Below are 22719 nucleotides of genomic sequence, written 5' to 3' on the forward strand. Positions count from 1 at the left end.
GAGTGTTTCCGATGTAAAAGGCTTATGAAAACAGGGCATGTTCTTAAGAGAAAACACGGAAGCCCTAATGAGGGATTTCAGGGAGCCACATGTTCAGTGTTGGAAAATCAGACCTCTAGAGACATGCTGTGCAAATAGCATGATTTAGATCATTAGGACAACAGTTTTACATGAAAAAAATGAAAAGCAACACAAAGTGGAAATATAAGTTGAACGAGTATGACAGTTTCAACTGTTTAGTACTAACTTTGATGTCAGAGTTCATAAGGTGATAAAGTTTTTAAGAGGGAACTGATCATGACAGAAAATACATATACACTGTCTGAAAAACAGTGGAGATCATTAAGCAGACAGGGCTTACAGGGATGTGATATTTTCTCACTTAATTTGATCAAGTATCATAGAAGGGAAATTGAATCTAATTTTCTGGTTTTCTCTTTAGTAGTACAAACTAGGTGGTTAAACTTTATGTCTTCTTCTTAAATCAGAAGTCTGACAGTGAGTTGAATACTATTAAAAAAAAATGACCAGAAAACAGAAATTTGAAAGACAGATGGCATTATACAGTGCTACTGTCCCAGCATATCAGAACAAGGAACAAATTAAGTCAGAGATGCTCAACTGGTATATTTTCAATCATTCACAGGTGTGCTCCCAGATTTTGAATAACGTGTAAATAAAAAATTAAGTGGTGCTTCCATTGAGATGTGACAGTCATCAGCACAGCTGATGCGTTCTCTTTCCAGGCCCAGGAGGAAGACTGAACTTCCGCACCCTCTTGTGCAGGTGGGACCACAGCTCTGGCCAGGGGGTGGTGCATCCACTGCTGGGAGGAGCAAGTAACTGCTAGAGGACAGCCTTCCAGAGCCTTTTCCCTTGCCATGACCATCAGGAAGGTTCAAGTCAGTGACTGTTCCAACAGCCTAGATCCCTGAGTACCTGCACCAAATACAGCACCCCACCCACTCTCCAACAGACACATATGCAGTGTGTGGGATGTAAACCTTTGTTTTGAAGCCATTGAGATCTTGAGGGGTTTTGTTACTACAACATAATCTTGCTCTCCTGACTGAAACAAAAGGATATGCGCTGATAAAGAGAGTTATTTGCCCACCAGGCTGCTGGGCTGAGAGGCTCATGTGACTTGGTTAAGTACAGCTGGGGTCTCTGTGCTATTAGGAGGTTAAAAAGTGGTTTGTAGGGCTTCCCTGGTGGTGCAGTGGTTGAGAGTCCGCCTGCCGATGCAGGGGACATGGGTTCGTGCCCCAGTCCGGAAGGATCCCACATGCCGCGGAGCGGCTGGGCCCGTGAGCCATTGCCACTGAGCCTGCGCGTCCGGAGCCTGTGCTCTGCAGTGGGAGAGGCCACAACAGTGAGAGGTCCGCGTACCGCAAAAAAAAAAAAAAAAAAAAAAAGTGGTTCGTAGGGGCTTCCTTGGTGGCGCAGTGGTTAAGAATCCACCTGCCAATGCAGGGGACACGGGTTCCATCCCTGGTCCAGGAAGATCCCACATGCCGCGGAGCAACTAAGCCTGTGCGCCACAACTACTGAGCCTTCACTCTAGGGCCCACGAGCCACAACTACTGAGCCCGTGTGCCACAACTACTGAAGCCCACACGCCTAGAGCCCGTGCTCCGCAACAAGAGAAGCCACCACAGTGAGAAGCCCGTGCACCACAACCAAGAGTAGCCCCCGCTCACTGCAACTAGAGAAAGCCCGTGCACAGCAACGAAGACCCAACACGGCCAAAAATAAAAATAAATAAAATAAAATAAATTTATTTAAAAAAAACTGTTTTGTAATATGAAACTATGACAAAGAAACAGTTTTATGAAAACATCTGAGAACTTTTCCTGAAGTCTATATGAGAGAGTCAGTCCTTTGGTGCTTAAGGATGGCCGAGTTCGCTGTGCCATAAATAATTTCAACTTCATATGCAATTTTATTCCTTTAAACAAGGCACCAAACATTTAATATTTGAATATGTACCTTTTACACAAGGGCTGAAATTCAGTTGTTGTTGTTTTTTTTTGAAATTCAGTTTTAAATCCAAGATTGCTGCTAGGTTTTTGGACAACAGCCTGACTACCACCAGAGGGTGCCATCTGCTGTTTTCTGCCTGACCAGGATCACCAAAAGGACGGTGAGAAACTTCCGGCTATACCTGGGGAGAAATCCATTCTGGTCTAGCCACTTCCTTTCTAATTGTAAAATCATGCTGGTGTCAGGCTAGTTGGATAGAATCACCCAGGAAGCTATGAAATGCACATTCTCAGGCACCCCAAAGGCTAACTCAGTAGGTCTGAAGTGGGGTTCAGAAATGCGTAATTTTTTTTAAAAGTTCCCTAGATACTTCTGATGCAGAGCTAGGTTTGCTACCACTGGTGTAGAAGATTTCAAAGAACTGATCCTTTTCAATCAAAATGTTTTGCCATCTGCAGGGCATTTTTTGACAGGGATCAAGATATCAGAAGCCCAGCTGGATAAGCAAAACCTCCTGAAAACAGAATTTCGTTAAGACACCTTACAATAATAATTATCACAGAAATAAAACATTGTTATCTTCAAATTTAAATTTATTAAGACATTCAGCTATGTCTGTCAGTCTACATCCAAATTTGCTACTAAAAATAAAATAAAGTCACGTCCCACATTAGGAATACCGAGTCTGAAAAACACTTTTTGAGCCAAGCCTATTGTATAAATAAATGACTAGTTTCTTTTCATATCAAAATTCCCATAAAAAATTACATTCCCCCCCTCCCCAGTTCTACCTGTAGCCATGATGAATGTAAAAATTTAAATATGACAAATCCTTGTCAAAGAAAAGGTGCAAAGTCTATTAACAGCTTTAAAAGTGGCATTTGCAGAGTGTGATCATACAGTTATGTACTCATTCCCAAAGTGCAAATATTGCCATAATTTAACACTGTTTTGATTCAGTTGCAAGAATTAAACATTACACAGGATTGAAAAGTACACTTAGGGCCTTTATCAGTGCCCTAAAGCCCTTCCCACTTTGGTCTCCTATACTAACGTGGACTCCAAAGTGTTCATTAGAGTTTTAGTTTACTTCACACAGCCAACACAGTATACGATGTATTAACAAAAGTTTCATATACATCAAAATATTGAAGACTCCATCATAAAGTTCAAGAGTCTCAGATTACATGAATGCACCCGCAAGGCCCAAGTGCCCACCCACCCCCTCCCCCAAAGCACATACGAAGTATGAACGTGCTTCAATCTTTGAATACAATCAATGCTTTTACGTCTTTGATTTCATTTCAGTGCTGTACAAATAATCACCTGACTGAGTTCCAATTAACTGAGGGAAAAGGGGGTAGAGAAAAGGGCTGGTCACCACTCATACTCTGTAACAAGAATGGTCCTGTCCCATAGAAAGTGAAATATCAGTTCCACTTCTGCCTGCTTCCTCCCACAGTGTCCTCACGCTCTTTATCCTCCTTTCTTTAGCCCCTTTCAGACACTCAAATCTGATTTTATTTATCCCTTACAAATCAGGGGCCGTTTCTGAAGTTGCTGAGGTTGAATTTTCTTGGCAAACCTCTACCAAACATCAGCATAGGATATATAAATACATTTTGATTAGCATACTTTGCAAAATTTCTCCCACAAAGTCAAGGGGATGAAAGCAGGTGGTCTCCACTGAGAGTACTTCCTGGATTAGATCCTTGGAATGTCAAGTTTCCTGCCTAATCACCTCATACATTCACTCCTCAAATCTGGGCACGAACTCCGTCGTGAGTTAACTTCTCCTCCAGAGTAGCAAAGCATTACTCCTGCTGCTTTTCTTCTAGGCTGACCTCAACAGGATGTGCTGCATCTTTTGCGCTAAGAGGATTTTCCTTGGGATCACAAGTCCCTTCCTGGCTATCTGATCTTCTGGCAATGCACTCGTCATTGTCCCTAGAACCTTCTTGCACTCCAGTCCCCTGAGGATGCTCCTGGCCTGGGGGTACAGTACCTTCCTGAAGCACATTTTGCTCAGCTCCAGCAGGAGGCTGTGGAACCGGGTCAGCCCCTAACCCTGGCAGCTGCGAGGAGTTTTTGAGGTGGCAGTGGCACAGAGGGCAAGTCTCCTGGACATACAGCCACTTCTTGAGACACCCTGCGTGGAAGAAATGACTGCAAGGTGTGATCACAGCAGATTTCATGTCCTAAAACGGGGGAAAAAGATAATTCGTAAATGTCTATTATCTAAAATCTTTACTGCTATGCTCGAGTTCTAGTTCCAACATTTCTTTCTCACAAATTCTCCAGAGAAAATTTGCAACACAGATCTTAGAATAAAACTCATTTTATATTTTTGTAATAATCTTCTTGCCATCAGAGACCCCTTTATACAAATAATACATGAACCACTGGCTAAGCAATTTTTAAAAAGAAGTAAAAACCAAAAATGAGGAAGAAACGACCTTCGTAACGGGGTTCGGACTTAGTATGAAACAAAGGTTATAAAACTGTAGCAGTATGATCACTGGGTCTCCACGAGTATAATTATAACCTCAGGAAATCTGATGAAGATTGGACTTTTTCCACTTTTTTCCTTCAACACAGCTCAACACATTATTCCATGATGAGATTATTGGCAAGGAGACAAAATCAGCCACATAACACCAGGGTATTGGCAAGGAAGTGGAAACTTCATTAGGGACAATGTACATCCCAGTTTTCACGATATAAGCCAGTGTTTTTTCAAAGTGCATCAGAATCACCTGGAGTGCTGGCTAACCATGCATATTCTGGGGCCACCCCAGACCTACTGGATATCTGAAGATGGCATTCACAAATCCATAGGTAAAGCAAGCCACCCATGTGACTTTAATGCACACTTAAGTTTAATAACCACTGGAATAAGAAATGGTATACTTTGCACTAGTAGTCCTTGCATAAGATATATTTGGGGAGGGAAGGCTAGGGATATGAAGTTTAAATTGTAACAACATACATTTGGTTGATCAACCATTAATTTTGTTTAAAGTCCCAAAACAAGGAGTTGTGGCTATAATAGAAATTCCTTGCCAAGAACTGGTAACACCTGGGAGTCAACTTTTAAGCAGAAAGCCATCCAAGGAAGAGCAGCCAGCTAGGAAGGTAAGCAATTTGAGTTTTATTTTCAGTGTGATATCAGCAGGTAGTTCAAGCACCTCAAAAAAAGTGATGTGACAACAGGAAATACAAAAAGAGGACTCTCAAATCCCAGAGATGGTATATTTAGACATAGGCTGTTGAAGTTGATGTGCCACAAATCTGTCTTGGATATGCTTTGTCCTGCATACAACAAGGCTACCGAGCACAAAGGACCCAAAAGAAGACAATGACCACTTAACTTTGGGGGAATCTACATTGCTCCTCAATCCCCGCAAATGCAACAACAACCTGGAAAATATTATTTTGCTAGTACCCAAAAGTATGCTCTAATAACAATCAAAAAGTGGCTGCTTAATTTTACTCTTAGGAAAAATTCTTATTCTAGATGGCCTTCACGCACAAACACATACACATCCCATCTACACTGTAAAGCAGCCTTGGAGCAAGTACCTCCTCTGTATACTCATTAACACTATCTATAGTTTTTTTCCCACCAGCCCACACTTTTTAAGAGTGATTTGAAAGGAACAGTTTGTGCTGTGGCCCAGAATTTCTGCCCATACTTCCAACAGTACAGTTAGCTGTAAAAAGCTTCTTACTCAATCACCCTCCTGCACAGGTGACTGGTGACTAAACTCTAGGCCTGTTGTTTGTTACTGTTGTATTTCCAAGCGGATTTAAATACTATCTTTCAATTCTTGCTAGAAGGCAGTCATCAGCTATTGAGGGCTCACGTGCCAAAGATGCCAGGGAGGCCAACCATAATGTACACCAACTGGGTGCCTCTGCCATATCTCCTGCCCCCCACTTCCACACAGAGGCTGCATCCACCTCAGATATACCTCAGCCCACAGGGAAGCGCATACTCTCTCCACCTACGTCAAGTGAATGAACGTTTACTCCCTACCCTGGAAATACCAGAGGGAAAGAGTCAGAATCTTGGCACACCACTTTTCAGAAGTTGCTGACTCCTGAATGATAATATGTATTTGATAGTACGTGTGTGTGTGTGTGTGTGCATGTGTGTGTGTGTGTGTGTGTGTGTGTATGTGTATGTGTGTATATTCAGGAGTAAATATAAAATACACCTGACCTGTTTTTCCTTTATTTATGGGTGAGCAATAATGTTGAAAATAACAATAAATTAGAACTTGAGGAACTAAATTTAAAACTTACTTTAGAAATAAAATGGAAATATTTTATCAGGTCTTTAATAATATCTGAGGCCCACTTTTTTTTTACCCAGGAGATAATTTCTGCCTGGAAATTTAACTTGAATTTGGATAATGTGGTTAAAGTTGCAAGGGATACACGGTATGAACCACCCAAATGGCTTCTTACTGTATGAGTTACCTGATAACAGATGGCACAAATATCATTGTGTTTCTCAAGCTGCTCTTTCGTAGCAATGGGTAATGATTTAATCTTATTCACAGCGTCCCTTCGGAGAAGGAAGCTCTTCCATCCCAGTTGGGCCCGAAGCCACACATTATAGTAGGAATGGATGAAGATGATCATTGAGCCCATTACTGTCCATTCTCCAAAGATGGTCTCGGAGACGCCATAGGCCACCACACAGAGGGCCACGAGAAACTCCAGCAGACGGTAAGTGCCGTTCACATAGTAGATGACATCATCCATGTTTTCTACTGGCTCTTTTCTGAATTCCTCAACCATAAATAAGACATAAATAAAAAGTGTTCCTAGAACCTGAAAAAAAAAAGATGTATATAATCACTAATAAAGTTTTTCCTAGACTTTAAGTGATAACACATTACTAATATCTTTAGTATACCAGATTTCATATCCATAGGAGACACTGGTACAATTAAAATGTGGGTGATCTCAGTAATACAGATCTTTGATACTGAAAAGTACCCTGAGATATAACTTTACTAAAATGATTCTGATTAGTAATCAGTCTTCTCTGACATTCTTTCCTTCTTTCCCCTGGTCACCAAAACCCTCACAATTCTATCTAAAATTTCCTAATTCTGTACTCATATCTATTCCTCAACTTTCAAAGAACCTTTACTTCTACAAGAAACAATGAATAAATCTTTATTGCCAGTGCTACGTTTTTCTTTTACTTGTTACTGATTAGGCAGCCAAGATACACTTTTAAGTTACAGTAAGTTTATCCATTCCATGGTAACATTGTGTGTGTGTGTGCGTGTAAAGTATATATCATGTCCGTGTAATACATACACAGGTATCATTTATTTATATACATTATGAAACTATGGATATTTTTGAGTGGGCAAAATGTGCTCCAAACAAGCACTAAAATCTTTTAATATTTTATAGTTACTTATCTATTTAAGATTTACATGACAGTTCTGTATCATATCATTTTGAAAAAGAGATATTGCAAAGTTTAATTACCTTGATTAAAAAAAACTGCAGTGACAGATAGGCTTAGTATTTTAATAACCTACCTTCTAACGCCTATGCTCAAATAATGTAATGCATTCTAGTAAAGAGGATGGGAAGTAATCACCTAAATAGACCACTTATCATCATTAATCTTGAAAAAGTTTAATTCCTTTCCTGGAAGGAAAAGTAAGAAAATCAGTTATTATATAAAGTTAATTAATCCTGGGCTTACCTGAAGAGAGGTGAGAATGCTGCTAGAAATAATGATAAGAAGCCAAAAATCCATGTGGAAAAACTGGCAAATCATATAAGCCATATATGCAGGGAACACCAGTAAAAATAAACAAAGGCTCACAGCACGGAAGTGTTTCCATAAACTCCTAGAGAAAGAAAAGTATCCTTTTAACATGCCTGTAACCTAGCAGCACCACTAACCAATCTTGTGCCATGCTTCAATTTCACAGCATTTTACTGCACACCCTTCTCCGTGCCAGTCACAGTGCTAGATTTCAGGGCAAGTCATGTCAAAGGCTTCAAAGCACCTTTTCTCTTAACACCCCATACTCAGTCAATTGACAAGTACCACCAATTCTTTTTTTTTTTTCTGAATAGTTTGCTTTCAATCTCATTCCCATTCCAAGCAATCTCAAAGCGATGTCAGGCTTTTATAGCATTAAACTTCAACAATTTTAACAGTAATGTGCTGTCTTAAATTGTGACGTCCTCTCCTCACCTGCACCACCCTGGATGAAAATCTCTGCAGCCGTGAGTGCAGTGTTACTAAGAGGAATGGCTCTCCTATGAGCAGGGGTATTACCCCTCACATCTGTTGAGGTTGGGGAAAAACTATGAACCACTGCACTTTAAGACCTACTAGCTGATCTTCCTTCCCTTCTAGCCCCTGTTCCTAGAGAGATTAATCGTTCTAAAGCTCTGCTAGCATAATACTGTCAATACCTTCTCTAAACTTCCTAGCCTGGCATTTTAGGTCCTCCACTCCCAATTTTTTTTTTTAAAGCCTTTTTTAAATTTATTTTTCGGGGGCTGTGTTGGGTCTTTGTTGCTGCACGCGGGCTTTCTCTAGTCGCGGCGAGCGGGGGCTACTCTTTGTTGCAGTGTGCGAGCTTCTTATTGCGATGGCTTCTCTTGTTGCAGAGCACGGGCTCCAGCAGTTGCAGCATGCAAGCTCAGTAGTTGTGGCCCACAGGCTTAGTTGCTCCGCAGCATGTGGGATCTTCCCAGACGAGGGCTTGAACCCATGTCCCCGCACTGGCAGGTGGATTCTCAACCACTGTGACACCAGGGAAGTCCCTATCACTCCCAATTTTTTGGTCCAAACTTGCCAACATCTGTCCCTCACTACAAGCAAAGATGGTTAACTCTCTTCCCAAAAAGACACAAGCACTCTTAAAAATCCCACCAGAAATGCCTGCATTCCACTCTCTCCTTTTCTAAACGCTTTAGACTAGCTCAAGCTAAACAAATATATTTATACAGGTAATGATATCCTTTCCCCAGGAATCACCTACCCTCTCAGAATTCTTAACATCTGTACCAAACAATCATACAATAAATTGAAGCACTGCTTCAATATATAGATATTTATATATAATATTTTATACATTATGTATCATATACACCTAAACATTCTTACTTATATTTTTATTTTATATTTATTATTTAAATAAAAATATTTTATATATATACACACATTTAAAAAAAGTCTTATCACCCATATTTAATCTCCTCAAAAATAGGATAACTCCAGCTCCTAAGCACAGAGGCTTGTTTCAAATAAGTGCCAAATAAAACTTGAAAACTTATTTCTGCTTGATATTTTTCAAATTATTTTCCATCAATTACTACCTTTTCTTACCTACCCATCTATCCACCCAAGTGCAAAGCCCTATGATATAAGCAGGACAAAAGTTAATTGTGGTCATTACACAGCAGAACTGTTCCATGTATAACTTTATGCTTTTAAGACACCCAACAAGTCAAGAAATTTCTTAGACTTAGATTTCAGCTTCTGATTCCACTTGAATCCTCCTTGTCAATAGTGGAATACACAGCAGGAGTCCCCTAGTTATGGCAAAAGGAGAAGGAACATAATCTTTTCTTTTATTTAGCTCTTCGTACATTGTACTATTCTAACAGCTCATTCCTTAAATATACCCCAAATTTAATACAGATTGTAAACCAACTTCTAAAAGAAAAATGACACAAAACCCTCCCCCAACAAGTGCCTTAAGCAGAACCTTGAAAAAATCTTTTTGTGCAATAATAAAAAAGGTATGATTTCCACCCCCTACAAGTTTATTATTTACTTTATATATCCCATTTATAAGACAAATGATGATGTAATGACTTATTACCCCAAAAGGGGTTTAAAGAGGAAAAAAAAAAAGATGCTAGATACTTCCATTTCCTTGGTAAATAAAAGCCAAAGTTGGAGTAATTTTTTAACATAAGGATCACAAATCTAGAAAGAAATCAGCGTGAGCCCCAAACAGCCATCCCCTCTCTTAAAAAAACTCAATTACAATCTATGTAAACTGAATATCAAGTCCTAAATCATTTAATGATTCTCTAATAAAAACAAACACAGATTATTTAAAAACATTACGAGGAAACATGAATTTCAACCAATATAGTTTAAAGCTCATAGCCACAATAATTATGCTGTTTTAATTAAATATCAGCATCTGTGGTATGTTCTCAAGTCCATGTGAAGTATCTCAAGGAGACAGAAGAGTAACATAAATCATCCTGCCTACCTTTAACTCTACTACAACATAGGTGGGAGGAAAAATAACCACACTAAGTTAAATGCTATACTGTGTGGGACTGTCCACCGTTAGCAAGTCTGATAAGAAAGTAAATTATTATTCTGGTTAAAATTAAAGCTAGGTACTTTGGAAAATGTTTTACATCTTTTCTTGTCACACATTTTTCTTATGAGAAGTTAAGGGACAAATATAAACCTGCCACAGTAGCCCTGCTTTGAGATTCCAAACTTTTACTTTTTTTAAAGAAAAGCAGGCAGTAGTTATAATAGGGCAATTTGCCCTAAAACTTTAAATATATTTTTCAAAATCAAGCTAGCTGTGATTCACTTATATAATTTACATATACATACAAACATATATTTATACATATACAAAGAAAAGTAAATATAACATGATGCCAACAGTTTTAAACTTACGTCTGATTTCTATGTTTTATATATACACAAACATTACATACATATTTATCCTTATTTAAGCAGTTAAAATTCAATAAAAATCTAATTTAAAATTAAACATAAAACGAATAGTGGGGCTTCCCTGGTGGCGCAGTGGTTGAGAGTCCGCCTGCTGATGCAGGGGACACGGGTTCGTGCCCCAGTCCGGGAAGATCCCACATGCCGCGGAGCGGCTGGGCCCGTGAGCCATGGCCGCTGAGTCTGCGCGTCCGGAGCCTGTGCTCCGCAACGGGAGAGGCCACAACAGTGAGAGGCGCGCGTACCGCAAAAAAAAAAAAAACAAAACCAAAAACGAATAGCGGAATTTGAAACTCTGCTATATCATTTGAATACAGTAGACTCTAGTTGTAAAATTCCTTGCTAACAAATGTAATAAAATTCCTGGATAAAAGTAACAATTATATCTACAGCTAAAACTATCTGAGACACATTTTTAAGTTTAAACACTGGAAATTACCTCCAGTCTTAGCAACACCAAGATGTGTGAGGATTTTCCCCTAATAGTTACTTCCTTAACGACAGAGAGAAGCAGAGTTTCAATATTACCATTTAATTGTTAACCTAATGTGAGAATTAGGAAAATTTTCCATTTCCTTTTTTAATGGTACACTTAATTGAATTAATTACAAACCTGGTACACTTAATTGAATTAATCACAATCCTCTGTTCAGAATGCACTATCGTCATTGGTCTGTGCATGTCCCCCTTTTTTATTAGTTCGTAAGCCAATTAGCTATTTTAAATACCTGAAATGTAGCAAGCATTCATGAACCCATCTCCCCGTACAAAAGAGGCCCTGGACCATGTGGCAGGCCAGCCTAGTCCATGTCCTGCCTCCCTCCACCCAATGAAACCATTTCATGAGTCCTGTACTCTTCACTCTCTTGCCTGCTTCCCTTTCTACAGTTTTGTTTATCCATATGTACTCCTAAAGAGTGTATTTTAAAATTCTGTTTTTGACATAAAAATAACATTCTAGGGCTTCCCTGGTGGCGCAGTGGTTGAGAGTCCGCCTGCCGATGCAGGGGACACGGGTTCGTGCCCCGGTCCGGGAAGATCCCACATGCCGCGGAGCAGCTAGGCCCGTGAGCCATGGCCGCTGGGCCTGTGCGTCGGGAGCCTGTGCTCCGCAATGGGAGAGGCCACAACAGTGAGAGGTCCGCGTACCGCAAAACAAAACAAAACAAAACAAAACATTCTATATTGTCATCTTTGGGGATTTACTTTATATATTGCTATGAATCATTCAAAATGTTTAATGCATCACTATGTTTTTAACATTCCACTGTGACTATTATCACATTTATTCACCCCCTTTCCTGTTTGATTGGCACATGATTTGTTCCCAGGTTTTTGCTATTGTGAGTTGTGCTATGAACATTCTTCTACATGTCCCTCCTGAACATGCACAAGAATGTCTTGAGTATCTGCGTAGGAGGAGACAATGCTAAACTGTTTTCCAAAGTGATTACACTAATTTACACTCCCACCAGAAACGTGGGATATCTGGGGACCTATGTTTTCTTCTACCCTAGGTATCAGCTGACTTTCTTTCCTCTCTCTCCCTTCCTTCCTTCTTTTCTATTATTTATTCATTGCCACTTCCACAGGTTTAAAACAGTATCTCACAGCAGTCTTGATTCACATTTCTCTGACCACTAAAGACACTGAACCTCTCTTCATATTCATTGTTTCCGCTTTCACTAAAAGGCTGATGATGTATTTTATCCACTTCTCTCACCAATCTGAGCTATTTACATATATATTCTTGATAGTAATTCTTGAGGAAGTGTGAATACTATAAATATCTTCTCCCAGGTTTGTAACATCATTTCTAATACAAGTTTCCTTTAGGTTTAGAAAATGTTATTAATTTTGATAGTTAGATTTATCATTCTTTTCTTTCATAATCATAGTCATTCTTAGTCTCAGTCTTTCACGGCCAGTTCCATCAGTTTAATAATTTTTTTTTCCTACTTGAAGGTCCAAAATATACTACTCTATGCAGATTTAATTTTTTATTTTGACATTTAAGGCTCTACCATTCTGGAGTTGATTCTTTTGTTTACGGCTGTGAGACAGGAATCCAATTCCACCTTTTTCCAATTAGAAACCAATTTTTTCCAGCTACATTACAGAAGAGAACCACCTGCCCCACTCATCTAACATGCCACTTCGGCCATACACCAAAGTCCCATATATATATGGACCTGTCTGGGGGCTCTGTTCCATTGGTCAAGTTGTCTATACTTGAGCCAATTATTATAAAAACTTCACAGTATCTCCTATTGTGAGTGAAATAAACTTTATCTTTCTCAAATTGTCTGTTTGATTTCAATATGGATTTATACTGGTTTCAAAGAATGAGCAGGGGTGGGGGGATAGTCTTTCTATTGTCTGAAAGCATTTGTTTAAAACAGGGATATCTGCTCCTTCAAAGTTTGGTAGAACTTGCCTATAACACCATCTGAGTTACGATGTTTACCATTTGCTTCCATTTCTTTAACAGAACTATCCAAGCTTTTAAATTCTTAAGTCAGCTCTAATAAGTTTCATTTTTCTCACAACTTTTCCATTTCATTTGTTTTAAAAAGTACTGCCATTTAACTGTTGATTGTACATTCTAATTACCATAGGCAGTAGTGGGAGAGAAGTAAGAACAGAACCTTAACTGTTCATTCCTATCTCATCCTGTCACAGCCAAGAGCCTCTCTTGCCTCAGGCCAATTAATGCTGCTACAGACACGAGTAACAACAGTGACACCAATCCAAAATAACCACTCCACACCAACACACAGGGCTTCTCAGTCTTGCTTCTTTCCCTCTAAATTTCCTCTGTATTTGATCTTGGAGGAAGAAGCCAGTAATGATGCTAGTTCAGCACCCTGGAAGGACCCAGAACTGAATTTACTGGTGCCTGTGGCAGTGAAATTATGGTCTTATTTCTCTCTCTTTTCCAAACTTTCTATTGTATTATATCAGTCTTTTAATTGGTATAATTAATAATACTAAAGGATACTGCCAGAGATGACAAAATAGTAACTGTACTTAGGTCAAAACCCCAATTTAAGTGACTATTTAACTAAGTTCACCATTGAATTCAACATCTTAAATGCTTCTGCTGAGAAACCTTAAACCTAAAAACCAAATCTCAAATAAGTATAATGATTAAAATTATCTGAAACATATCCAAGAGCTTTGAGCTTATTTAAATTAAATTGACTCTTTCAGCCATTCTATGGGTTTGACAAGTTTTCAGAATATTTGGCACTATGGGATATGGGGATAGAAAGATAAATCTGATTAACTATAATTAAAATGTTAATTTCCTTACTTATAAAGCACCACCAAGGAAGCAATTAAATCGGGTATTTCAATAATCAATAATCAGAGTATGTAGAAGCATGCTGGAAAAAAATAGTGGCACTGAGTTTTAAGCAATTCCTTATAGAAAATCCTTGTATAAATTACCATAAGCCTACCATTAGGTAGGTTACACTCCTACCATTCTTAGATATCCACTGAATTATACATATTTACATCATAGTATCTTAAAGAGCCAAATAATTTGACTTTTATTCCTTATGAAAATTTCTGTAATATGAGATGAATATGAATCCAGCTGGTCCCATAAGGTGTCAAGAACCCCCATTATAACCTCAGTTAGTTGCAAAACGCCATCAGATGAGACTGTTATTCCATAAATGCCTATCGTTTTTTTGGTTTTTTTTTTCCGGTACGCGGGCCTCTCACTGTTGTGGCCTCTTCCATTGCGGAGCACAGGCTCCGGACGCACAGGCTCAGCGGCCATGGCTCACGGGCCCAGCCGCTTGGCGACATGTGGGATCTTCCTGGACCGGGGCACGAACCCGTGTTCCCTGCATCGGCAGGCGGACTCTCAACCACTGTGCCACCAGGGAAGCCCCATAAATGCCCATCTTTATGATTGTCTGAAACCTTTATTTTTCTCTCCTTCATTTGCCCTTTCTCTCAATGCTTCCTCTCCTTTAGCACTGCACAGAATAAAATTGTATATTATTTGTTATATTTACTGTGCTGAATTTTATGCTCTACATTCTTAATTTTAAAACTGTATAAGTATAAAAAAGTACTACATTTCTCTGAAGAAGAAAAAGCTGATTTGTAATTACTTGGCCTTTAATGTGACTTTTTATATACAAGAATGTTGAGAAAAAAAAACAGGAAAGTCAAATACATACAAAAAATAAAAAGGTAAACTTGTTAATAAGCTAATACCAATTATTTATCCATCTTGTCTCTAAACAATACCTAGATCTTCAGACAACAAACTTATGTAAACAATATGACAAAAATTTCTTTTAGGAAGTTTCTTACTTGTCTCGAGATGCTCCCAGCGCCAAAACAATAGGATCTGCAATCTCTAACATAGACTGCAGGATAGAAGCTACAACAATGAAAAGGATAATACTGAGCAGGAATGCCCGGTGAACAACCTGCAGCTCTATCAGACCAGTCTGCACTGCCAGGATTAACAGCGTAACTCCTTCTGTCATGCCCCTAGAAAAGCACACATTTTTGGAAAAACAAACAATAATCAGAATCACATTTAATTCCGAGGGAAAATAATCCAAAGGCTTAGACTGTTATTACATATTTGTGATCTATTCTGACTTCGACAAAAGAACTTGATCAGAATATTAATGTCAGTGTAATAATATACAAGCATAATGTATCACTACATGTGCAAAACATAATAGCTATAATTTTAGCATACAGTGAGAAGAAAAAAAAGCAACTTCTCAGATAAATAAAAGTATTCAAACCAGGCTTGGCTAACGAGTCAGACACTCCTACCATTCTTAGATATCCACTGAATTATATACATATTTACATCATGAGCTATATCCCGATTATAAAATAGAGAACCACAGGTGAATGTCTCTATAATCTTGGAGTAGGGAAGGTCTATTTAAGAAGACCATAAGAACCAGAAACATAAACAAAAATACTTTTTTTGAAATTCAATTTCCATATGGAAAATATATACAAAGTCCTAAGACCTTTTTATCCTATTGACTTGAATTATAAAGAATCTTACAAATAAACGAGAAATGAGCCAAGGACAGGTACAGTTTTCAGATACACAAATTAGCAAATATTTCAAAGCCTGATGACCCAAGTACTGACAAGGAATGTAAAAAAATATGGGCAGACTAATGTTGAGATATAAACAGGTAAAATGTTTCTGGAGAAGAATTGCTAATAAATTTAAAATGTACATATCCTTCAATTCAATAATATTACTAGTAATTTACCCTATGGATGTACTACAAAAGTTAAGATATATAGATATAGATTTTTAAGATACACACACACACACACACACACACACACACACACACACAGATTTGAGAGATAAAGTGAACAATGGAACATGTTATGTGACATCATGGGGATACAATCAGTAAAATCCAGACTGAAAAACTAAGTAGGACAAACAATCCGATGTCTTCAACAAATAACATTAAAGGGAAAAAATAAAGAGATAGCAGGAAACTAAATATTGAAAGAGACTTAAGAGGCATACCAGTCAACTACAACATGGGCATTATTTGGATCCTGAGTTGAGCAAACAAAATGTTTTTTAAAATTTAGACAGATAATTAGGGAAATATGAACACCAACTGGGTATCTGATGTCAAGGAATTCTTCTATCAGAAATGAATGCTCTATTGTAGTTATGGTTTTTTCCTAAAAGATTTAGAGGTAAAATAATATTATATCTGGGATTTGCTCCAAACAAATGCAGCTAGGGAGGGGGTGTTATGGGACAAGGTAGGTGGAATTGACAGGGGCACACAACACACAACACTGGCCATATTACTGGAGATGGGTGCCAGGTACATACATAGGGGTTCATTTTACTATTTTCTCAGCTTTACTGGTTTAAAATTTTCCTAATTAAGGGTTTAAAAAGAGAGACATGAACAAAGACACTCATAGCAGCATTATTTTTAAATAGCAAAAAAAAAAAAAAAGATACATTATTTTTGCAATACTATGCATTCATCGAAAAGAATGAGGTGTATGTGTTGACATAAAAACAAAACAAAAAACCTATCTAAACCATATTAAGTGACAAGATAAGGTACAGAACAATGTGTATAGTATGTGGAAAAGACTATATATACTTTTCCCTATAAGAAATGTTTTAAATTACCATCTATAGCTGTTACCTTTGGGGAGAGGAAATGGGAAGTAGGGGAAGAAAGTTGTCATTTTCCATTTTGTGCTTTCTGAATGGTATGAATTCTGTGAACTTAAACATGAATTATTTTTCTGTCTTGTCCCCACTCCCTTTTTCCATTATAAAGGTGTTAGCTGGGACTGGCAGGAAAATTACAGAGCATAGGTTTTTTCCTTTCTGTCATTAAAAAACTAATACACAACAAATTAAAATTTCCCCTCAATTTACAAGGTACTCAGCATCTACTAATCATGAAATAGTCCATAAAAATTTAAATACTTTAAGAAGAGGTTACATAAACTTATATAAATGAAACCATTAAACCTCTATGTTAATTCAGATAACAGAAATCATGACAAGTTCTAGAAGTAGTTTCCTAATACCTGATCTTAGTGATTTAATAACAACTGGAATAACTATTCTGCATCCTCATTAATGCATCCTTTGAAACTTCAATCAGTATCAAAATTATGTTCAAACATAAAAAAAAATCTTTAAGAAAGTATCGAATTTAGAAATCTGATTTTAGCAGAGCAACACAAACGTCAAATGGGAAAAAGCAAGCTATCCAAAAATCTCTTAAATAAATCTAGGAAAGGAAAGTGTCTAATATACATTGTTATGTAGATATAATAAAAATACATCTTTTATACACAGAAATTTAGTTATTTTTTCATAGTATTTTAATCTAAATATTGCAACCATTCCAAAAAAAAAGTCCTCAAAATTCCATTTCCTCTAAAATTCATCAACAAAGAAATTCATCATTCCTTCTTCAAGTTACATAAGATTTAAATGTCTAGAGCTATTCAGGGTGAAGAACTTACCGATTCATGGCAGGATCATTCATGAAAGCTCGATAACCCTGCAAGTAAAACTTGCAGAGTGTCAGAACACCCAAGGCAACAAAAGAAACCGTGAAGACCAAACCCAAAAGTGAGTAAGGAGTGCTGCAGCATTCAGCAATACTAGAAAAAAAGGGGGGGAAATATTGTCCGATAAAAATTGTTTATTTGGAATTGAAACATCTTAGGCCTTTAAATAACCACCAAGCTTGATCTGATCCTCAATGAAAACACCCAAAATTTGAGATGAAATCACCTAACCACTCTGTTAATAATTTAAATCCATTCTTATTATTATCCTAACCTCATTTTTCTAACTCTTTGGCAAATATTCAGCACATAGCACCAAATCTGAAACACAGTCTTTTTTATTTTTATTAACTATCATCTCCTTCAAAGGTAGTAAAACTCTGAAGGCTTAAATCTTGTTCAAACCTTAAGAAAATCTAATTAACATGCTGATAATATTCAAAAGAAATGTATATAGTTGCCCATTGTTCTTCTGAAAGGTTCTGGCTGTTCAAATTGATCAGACTGTACTGCTAATGTGGTTCCTTGTCAAAACTCCTTCTCTGACCAAACTGCTATGGGGTAGGGCCTGTGCAGACTCTGCAGCCCCTGACTCCTCTCACTCCAACAATGTCTTCCATGCTACTGGTGCTTTACATTTTAATTAATTTAGGCGTAGGTAAATGCAGGTCTTTTCTGGGTTATTTCAAAAGCATGTCCAAGAATATAGCCCAAGACCATTTCAAAATAATTTTAATAGCAATTTTTAATAAGGAGAACTGGACTTGCACTAAACCTTGGAAATACTTTCATATTTTATAGAAATACATTCAATACTTTTATTGAACACATTTGAGAATAATTTCACAAGTATTTTGCAAATATATGTAATATTATGTACCAATAATTTGGATTTAGCATTTACAAAGCAACTAATAAAAAAACATTCAAAGCATGGTATCAAGTTTTGAAATTTCAGTGAATAATGTCTTGCATGGATGAGGAATTCATTCAGGCAAATCAGTATCTGCCCTTTACTATGTAGCTCCATGCCTCTGCTACACGGTTATCCTTCTTACACAACTGTTTTTAAGTTACTTTTTATGTGAAAACATCTAATTTTACGTAGACCACTGTGCATTATGATGAGGAAAAAAATGTCTGGTTTTCCATTAGGAGCCAAAATATCTACCAATCATGGTAGTTGACAGCTAAAGAATAAATAATTTTATGGCATTCTTAAAAGTCTAATTTCTGAAATGTTTGATATTTTTCTCAGAAAAATCATTATATACCATGTTTCAACAAATTGTCCAGTAATTTAAAAATATGAGGATCATGGCTAAAAATAACACTAAAAATTTTACTTCATTGCCATTGGAAAAGTCTGAAAGTTTTACTGAATGTCCAAACAATTTCTCTATTCTTGTGTCTATTTTTAAAGAAATCTTTTTTACCCAAACAGTATGATTTAATTACATTTTCAAGAGGAGCACATTCTTTTTCTCTTACTTTAAAAAAATGTGTGGGGAAAAAAAAAAATGTGTGGTGCTATTTTTCAAGAGCATACTAAAGAAAACAAAAGGTTTCAACCTAGCTTTGGGGAAGTGAAAGAGGCTGGGAAATTTATAAAACTTTTCTTCCCATCTCTCCTCGATGAGACATTTTATTGATTTTAGTTTCTATTTCCTGGCTGCAAAAAAACCCTTCTTTTTGTTTTTCAGTTTGTTTGCCATGCTTTGTTGGTTTGTTTTAGTCAGGGTATCCTGGTAAACTTGTGATCCTCCTTTTTGAGAGTAAGTTGTTCATTGGCAAAGCAACATACACACATAACCTAACGCACAAGTGCATCAAGAAGGACAAAGAACAATGCTTACAGAGACACAAATTAATGAAAGAACCACACAGGAACTTCTCTATAAAACACCAAATTAAAATATTCTTATATAGAGAAGGGGCAATCTATCCTATGTATGGAAAAGGAATAAAGAAGAAAATTATTTTGGCAAGATATCTAAGCCTCACCTAAAATTGCAGCATTATTTTCTTACTTTGTTAAGTCCAAATTCATTCATAGCTTACTGATTTGTTAAGCCTCTTACATTATACTATGCTTCATTTGATTGTGCTTCACAATGGATAATAATCTGGTTTAAAACATGACCAGGGCTTCCCTGGTGGCGCAGTGGTTGGGAGTCCACCTGCCGATGCAGGGGACGCGGGTTCGTGCCCCAGTCTGGGAGGATCCCGCGTGCCGCGGAGCGGCTGGGCCCGTGAGCCATGGCCGCTGAGCCTGTGCGTCCGGAGCCTGTGCTCTGCAACGGGAGAGGCCGCAGCAGTAAGAGGCCCGCGTAATGCAAAAAAAAAAAAAAAAAAAAAAAAACATGACCAATCCCAGTCCCACACTTAGGTTATCCTAACCACTGAACTGTATATCTCTCTTTCTCTTTAAATTCAGTTACTTTTTGGACCATTTTAAAACTCTGCATAAAATCTCCATGATACTTACATAAAAACAAATAGCAGTGAAACAATGAATTGGCCATTAAAATGTGTTTGATATCAGTTTATTGCATGTTTATAAAAGCTACTTTTTAATTAAAAGTCTCAGAAAGTACAAAATCTGACTCAGTACCAATAAGTTTATTTTACTTACTTGTCAAAATAGGTATCGCCCCATGACATTTTTATTGCTGTTTAACTTTGTAACGTTTTCAATCTTAACAAGTAACATGCTCCTTAAAGAGAGTAAATCTGTCTTAAACTTCTCCTCCCCTACACCACTTGGTGCACAACACTCCATCACTTTGGATGGCTGCGAAACAACAGCTCTACTAACTAAAACTCTAAAGTTGTATTCGCCTATACTTCCCAGGAGGAGAGTTTCTTTCTTGCCTTTTAAAGTGACAATGAGCCAGGGAATGAAGATGTAGACCCATCTGCTAGATTCTGAGGGACTGAGATGGAAACTTGAAATTTAACAGTGACAAATGTCTAGATAAGCTCACAACAAAGATAATGAGGTAGAAAAAGGACTCTAATGACTTAAGATTTTTTTAAAATAATTTATTTTAGAAACCAAGTCTTAGAATTCCTTTAGGTTAAATAGTAAAATACTATGATATACTCATTTTACCATTATTTGACTCTATATTAATACGGAAGCAAAACATTGAAAATAACAGGGCATAGTGAAAGTGTATAGGTAAGTCATAGGATTTGGACTCAGATGGGGTTTGAGTGTCAGCATCCCTTCTTTTGGCACTGGCACCTGGGCAAGTTACTCTTGGTACAATTTCCTTACCTCTGAAATGCTAATGATAATAAGGTACCTTTCTTGCAGGGCTGCTATAAAAGTAAGTATGAAGAAGTGTTTATTAGTGTGGCTGGCACATATTAAATACTCAAAGTGATAGTTATTTTTAGTAACATATTTCTTTTCCAGTAGTTTAACTTGAAATTGAAAAAACATTTTTACAATTTGCTACATACCTTTCCACAAATCATTTGCTGTACTACGGTCTACAGTGCAGCCAAATATACCACCATTATTATATTAGCACCTCCTTACACTGCCAGACCTAGGCATCCACTGAGTGAAAATCCTATTTTAATTGAATATGAAGCACTATAAAAAGAGTGACAAAAGTTAATTTGAAAAACTTACTATTCCTAGATCAAAGTTTTCTCTTCCTAGGGTTATATATAGTATCGTATACTCTTATTAATTACCTTGTGAGGAAAAGGAAAAGAAGCCTCTCTCGTGATGCAGGCTGATCCCGAGTACTGAAATAGGAGTAAATCTGAAGAGCAAATAAGACGAGCCAGAAAACCATGAACAGTACAGGGACTACCAGCTGATTCCACAGGGACATCCCCAAGGCTAGAAGGCCATATACCTCCACTACCTGAGTAAGAAAATAGGACTTTAGGAAAACACCTCGTATCACTTCAATAAACACATTTAAACACAAAAGAGTTTAACCTAAAGTACTGAAAGAGAAAAACTGAGTAGCTTTTCTTTTCTTGCAAGATTATTTCAACTAAATTCCTTCAAAGTTAGCTCTATACATACAAGTAGGAATTAGCATGTCTTTGTTAATTTTCTGACTTTGAATTATTATTAACTGTTGACACACATTCATCAAATGGCAACAGTAAACTGCCCTAAGAGTTCAGGGATAATGTCAAAATAAAGTCACAGTCAGAGTTAAACTACGTCAAGGGAGTGTGAGGAGCCTTGGTAAACTTACTCATGTCTAATCAAAATGATCAGGACTAGCATGAACAATGCAATACTGCTTGAGGGGCTAGGAGGAAGGGAAATATAAAAGAATTTTCCAGAGTTTATTCAGGAAGGTCACAGATGAGAAGTAGTTTGATGGAAGACAGAATAATCATTGGAGAAGTTTATGATGGAGCAAAGACAGGAAGTCTGTTCCCTCAGACAAATCACTTCCCCTTGCTCCTACTGTGTATTTATCAAGCAACATTTCTCAAATGATTTGGTTTGCCAAGTGTATTAACACCAGAGAAAAAGGTACACCTAAAAAAAGTTTATTAAACTACTATAAGTCAATAAATTAGCTGTCTAGTTTATAAAACAATTCCTTATGAGACTGATTAGGAGGAATTAATTCTCATAATCTGATTCAGCCTAGGAGTACAGCTGTAACCAAGTTTCTGGAGTTACTAAGCCAGGGACTGGACCCTGGTAACACAACAAGGTTCTGCCAAGTAGGTTACAAGCTCTAACCTAAACAGCCAATTGGTCTTGCCGGAATGCTCGGTGTGACACCAGAATTTTTCAAAAACTATAAAGACCTTAAATAAAAATACACTGACTTGTAGCTTATTCTAAATTTACATTTTTTCATCTGTAAATCAAATATTTTTTCTAA

General features: G+C 37.4%; 1 protein-coding gene across 3 annotated transcripts in view; it reads right to left on the reverse strand.

The window, feature by feature from the left end:
• Positions 1 to 2555: 2555 nt before the first annotated feature.
• The window catches only part of RNF145 (ring finger protein 145), a 65609-nt gene continuing 45445 nt past the window's right edge, over positions 2556 to 22719 (reverse strand). For all 3 annotated transcript variants that reach the window (XM_019945168.3, XM_019945184.3, XM_019945177.3), the window contains 6 exons: positions 21551 to 21726; positions 17792 to 17932; positions 15092 to 15274; positions 7724 to 7871; positions 6469 to 6825; positions 2556 to 4181 (listed from right to left, as the gene is read on the reverse strand). In XM_019945168.3, the coding sequence (XP_019800727.1) occupies positions 3798 to 4181; positions 6469 to 6825; positions 7724 to 7871; positions 15092 to 15274; positions 17792 to 17932; positions 21551 to 21726 (1389 nt within the window). In that variant the 3' untranslated portion in view covers positions 2556 to 3797. The remainder of the gene's footprint in view (positions 4182 to 6468; positions 6826 to 7723; positions 7872 to 15091; positions 15275 to 17791; positions 17933 to 21550; positions 21727 to 22719) is intronic.

The sequence above is a fragment of the Tursiops truncatus genome, chromosome 3 (assembly GCF_011762595.2).
Source record: "Tursiops truncatus isolate mTurTru1 chromosome 3, mTurTru1.mat.Y, whole genome shotgun sequence".
In the NCBI taxonomy this organism is placed as follows: Eukaryota; Metazoa; Chordata; class Mammalia; order Artiodactyla; family Delphinidae; genus Tursiops; species Tursiops truncatus.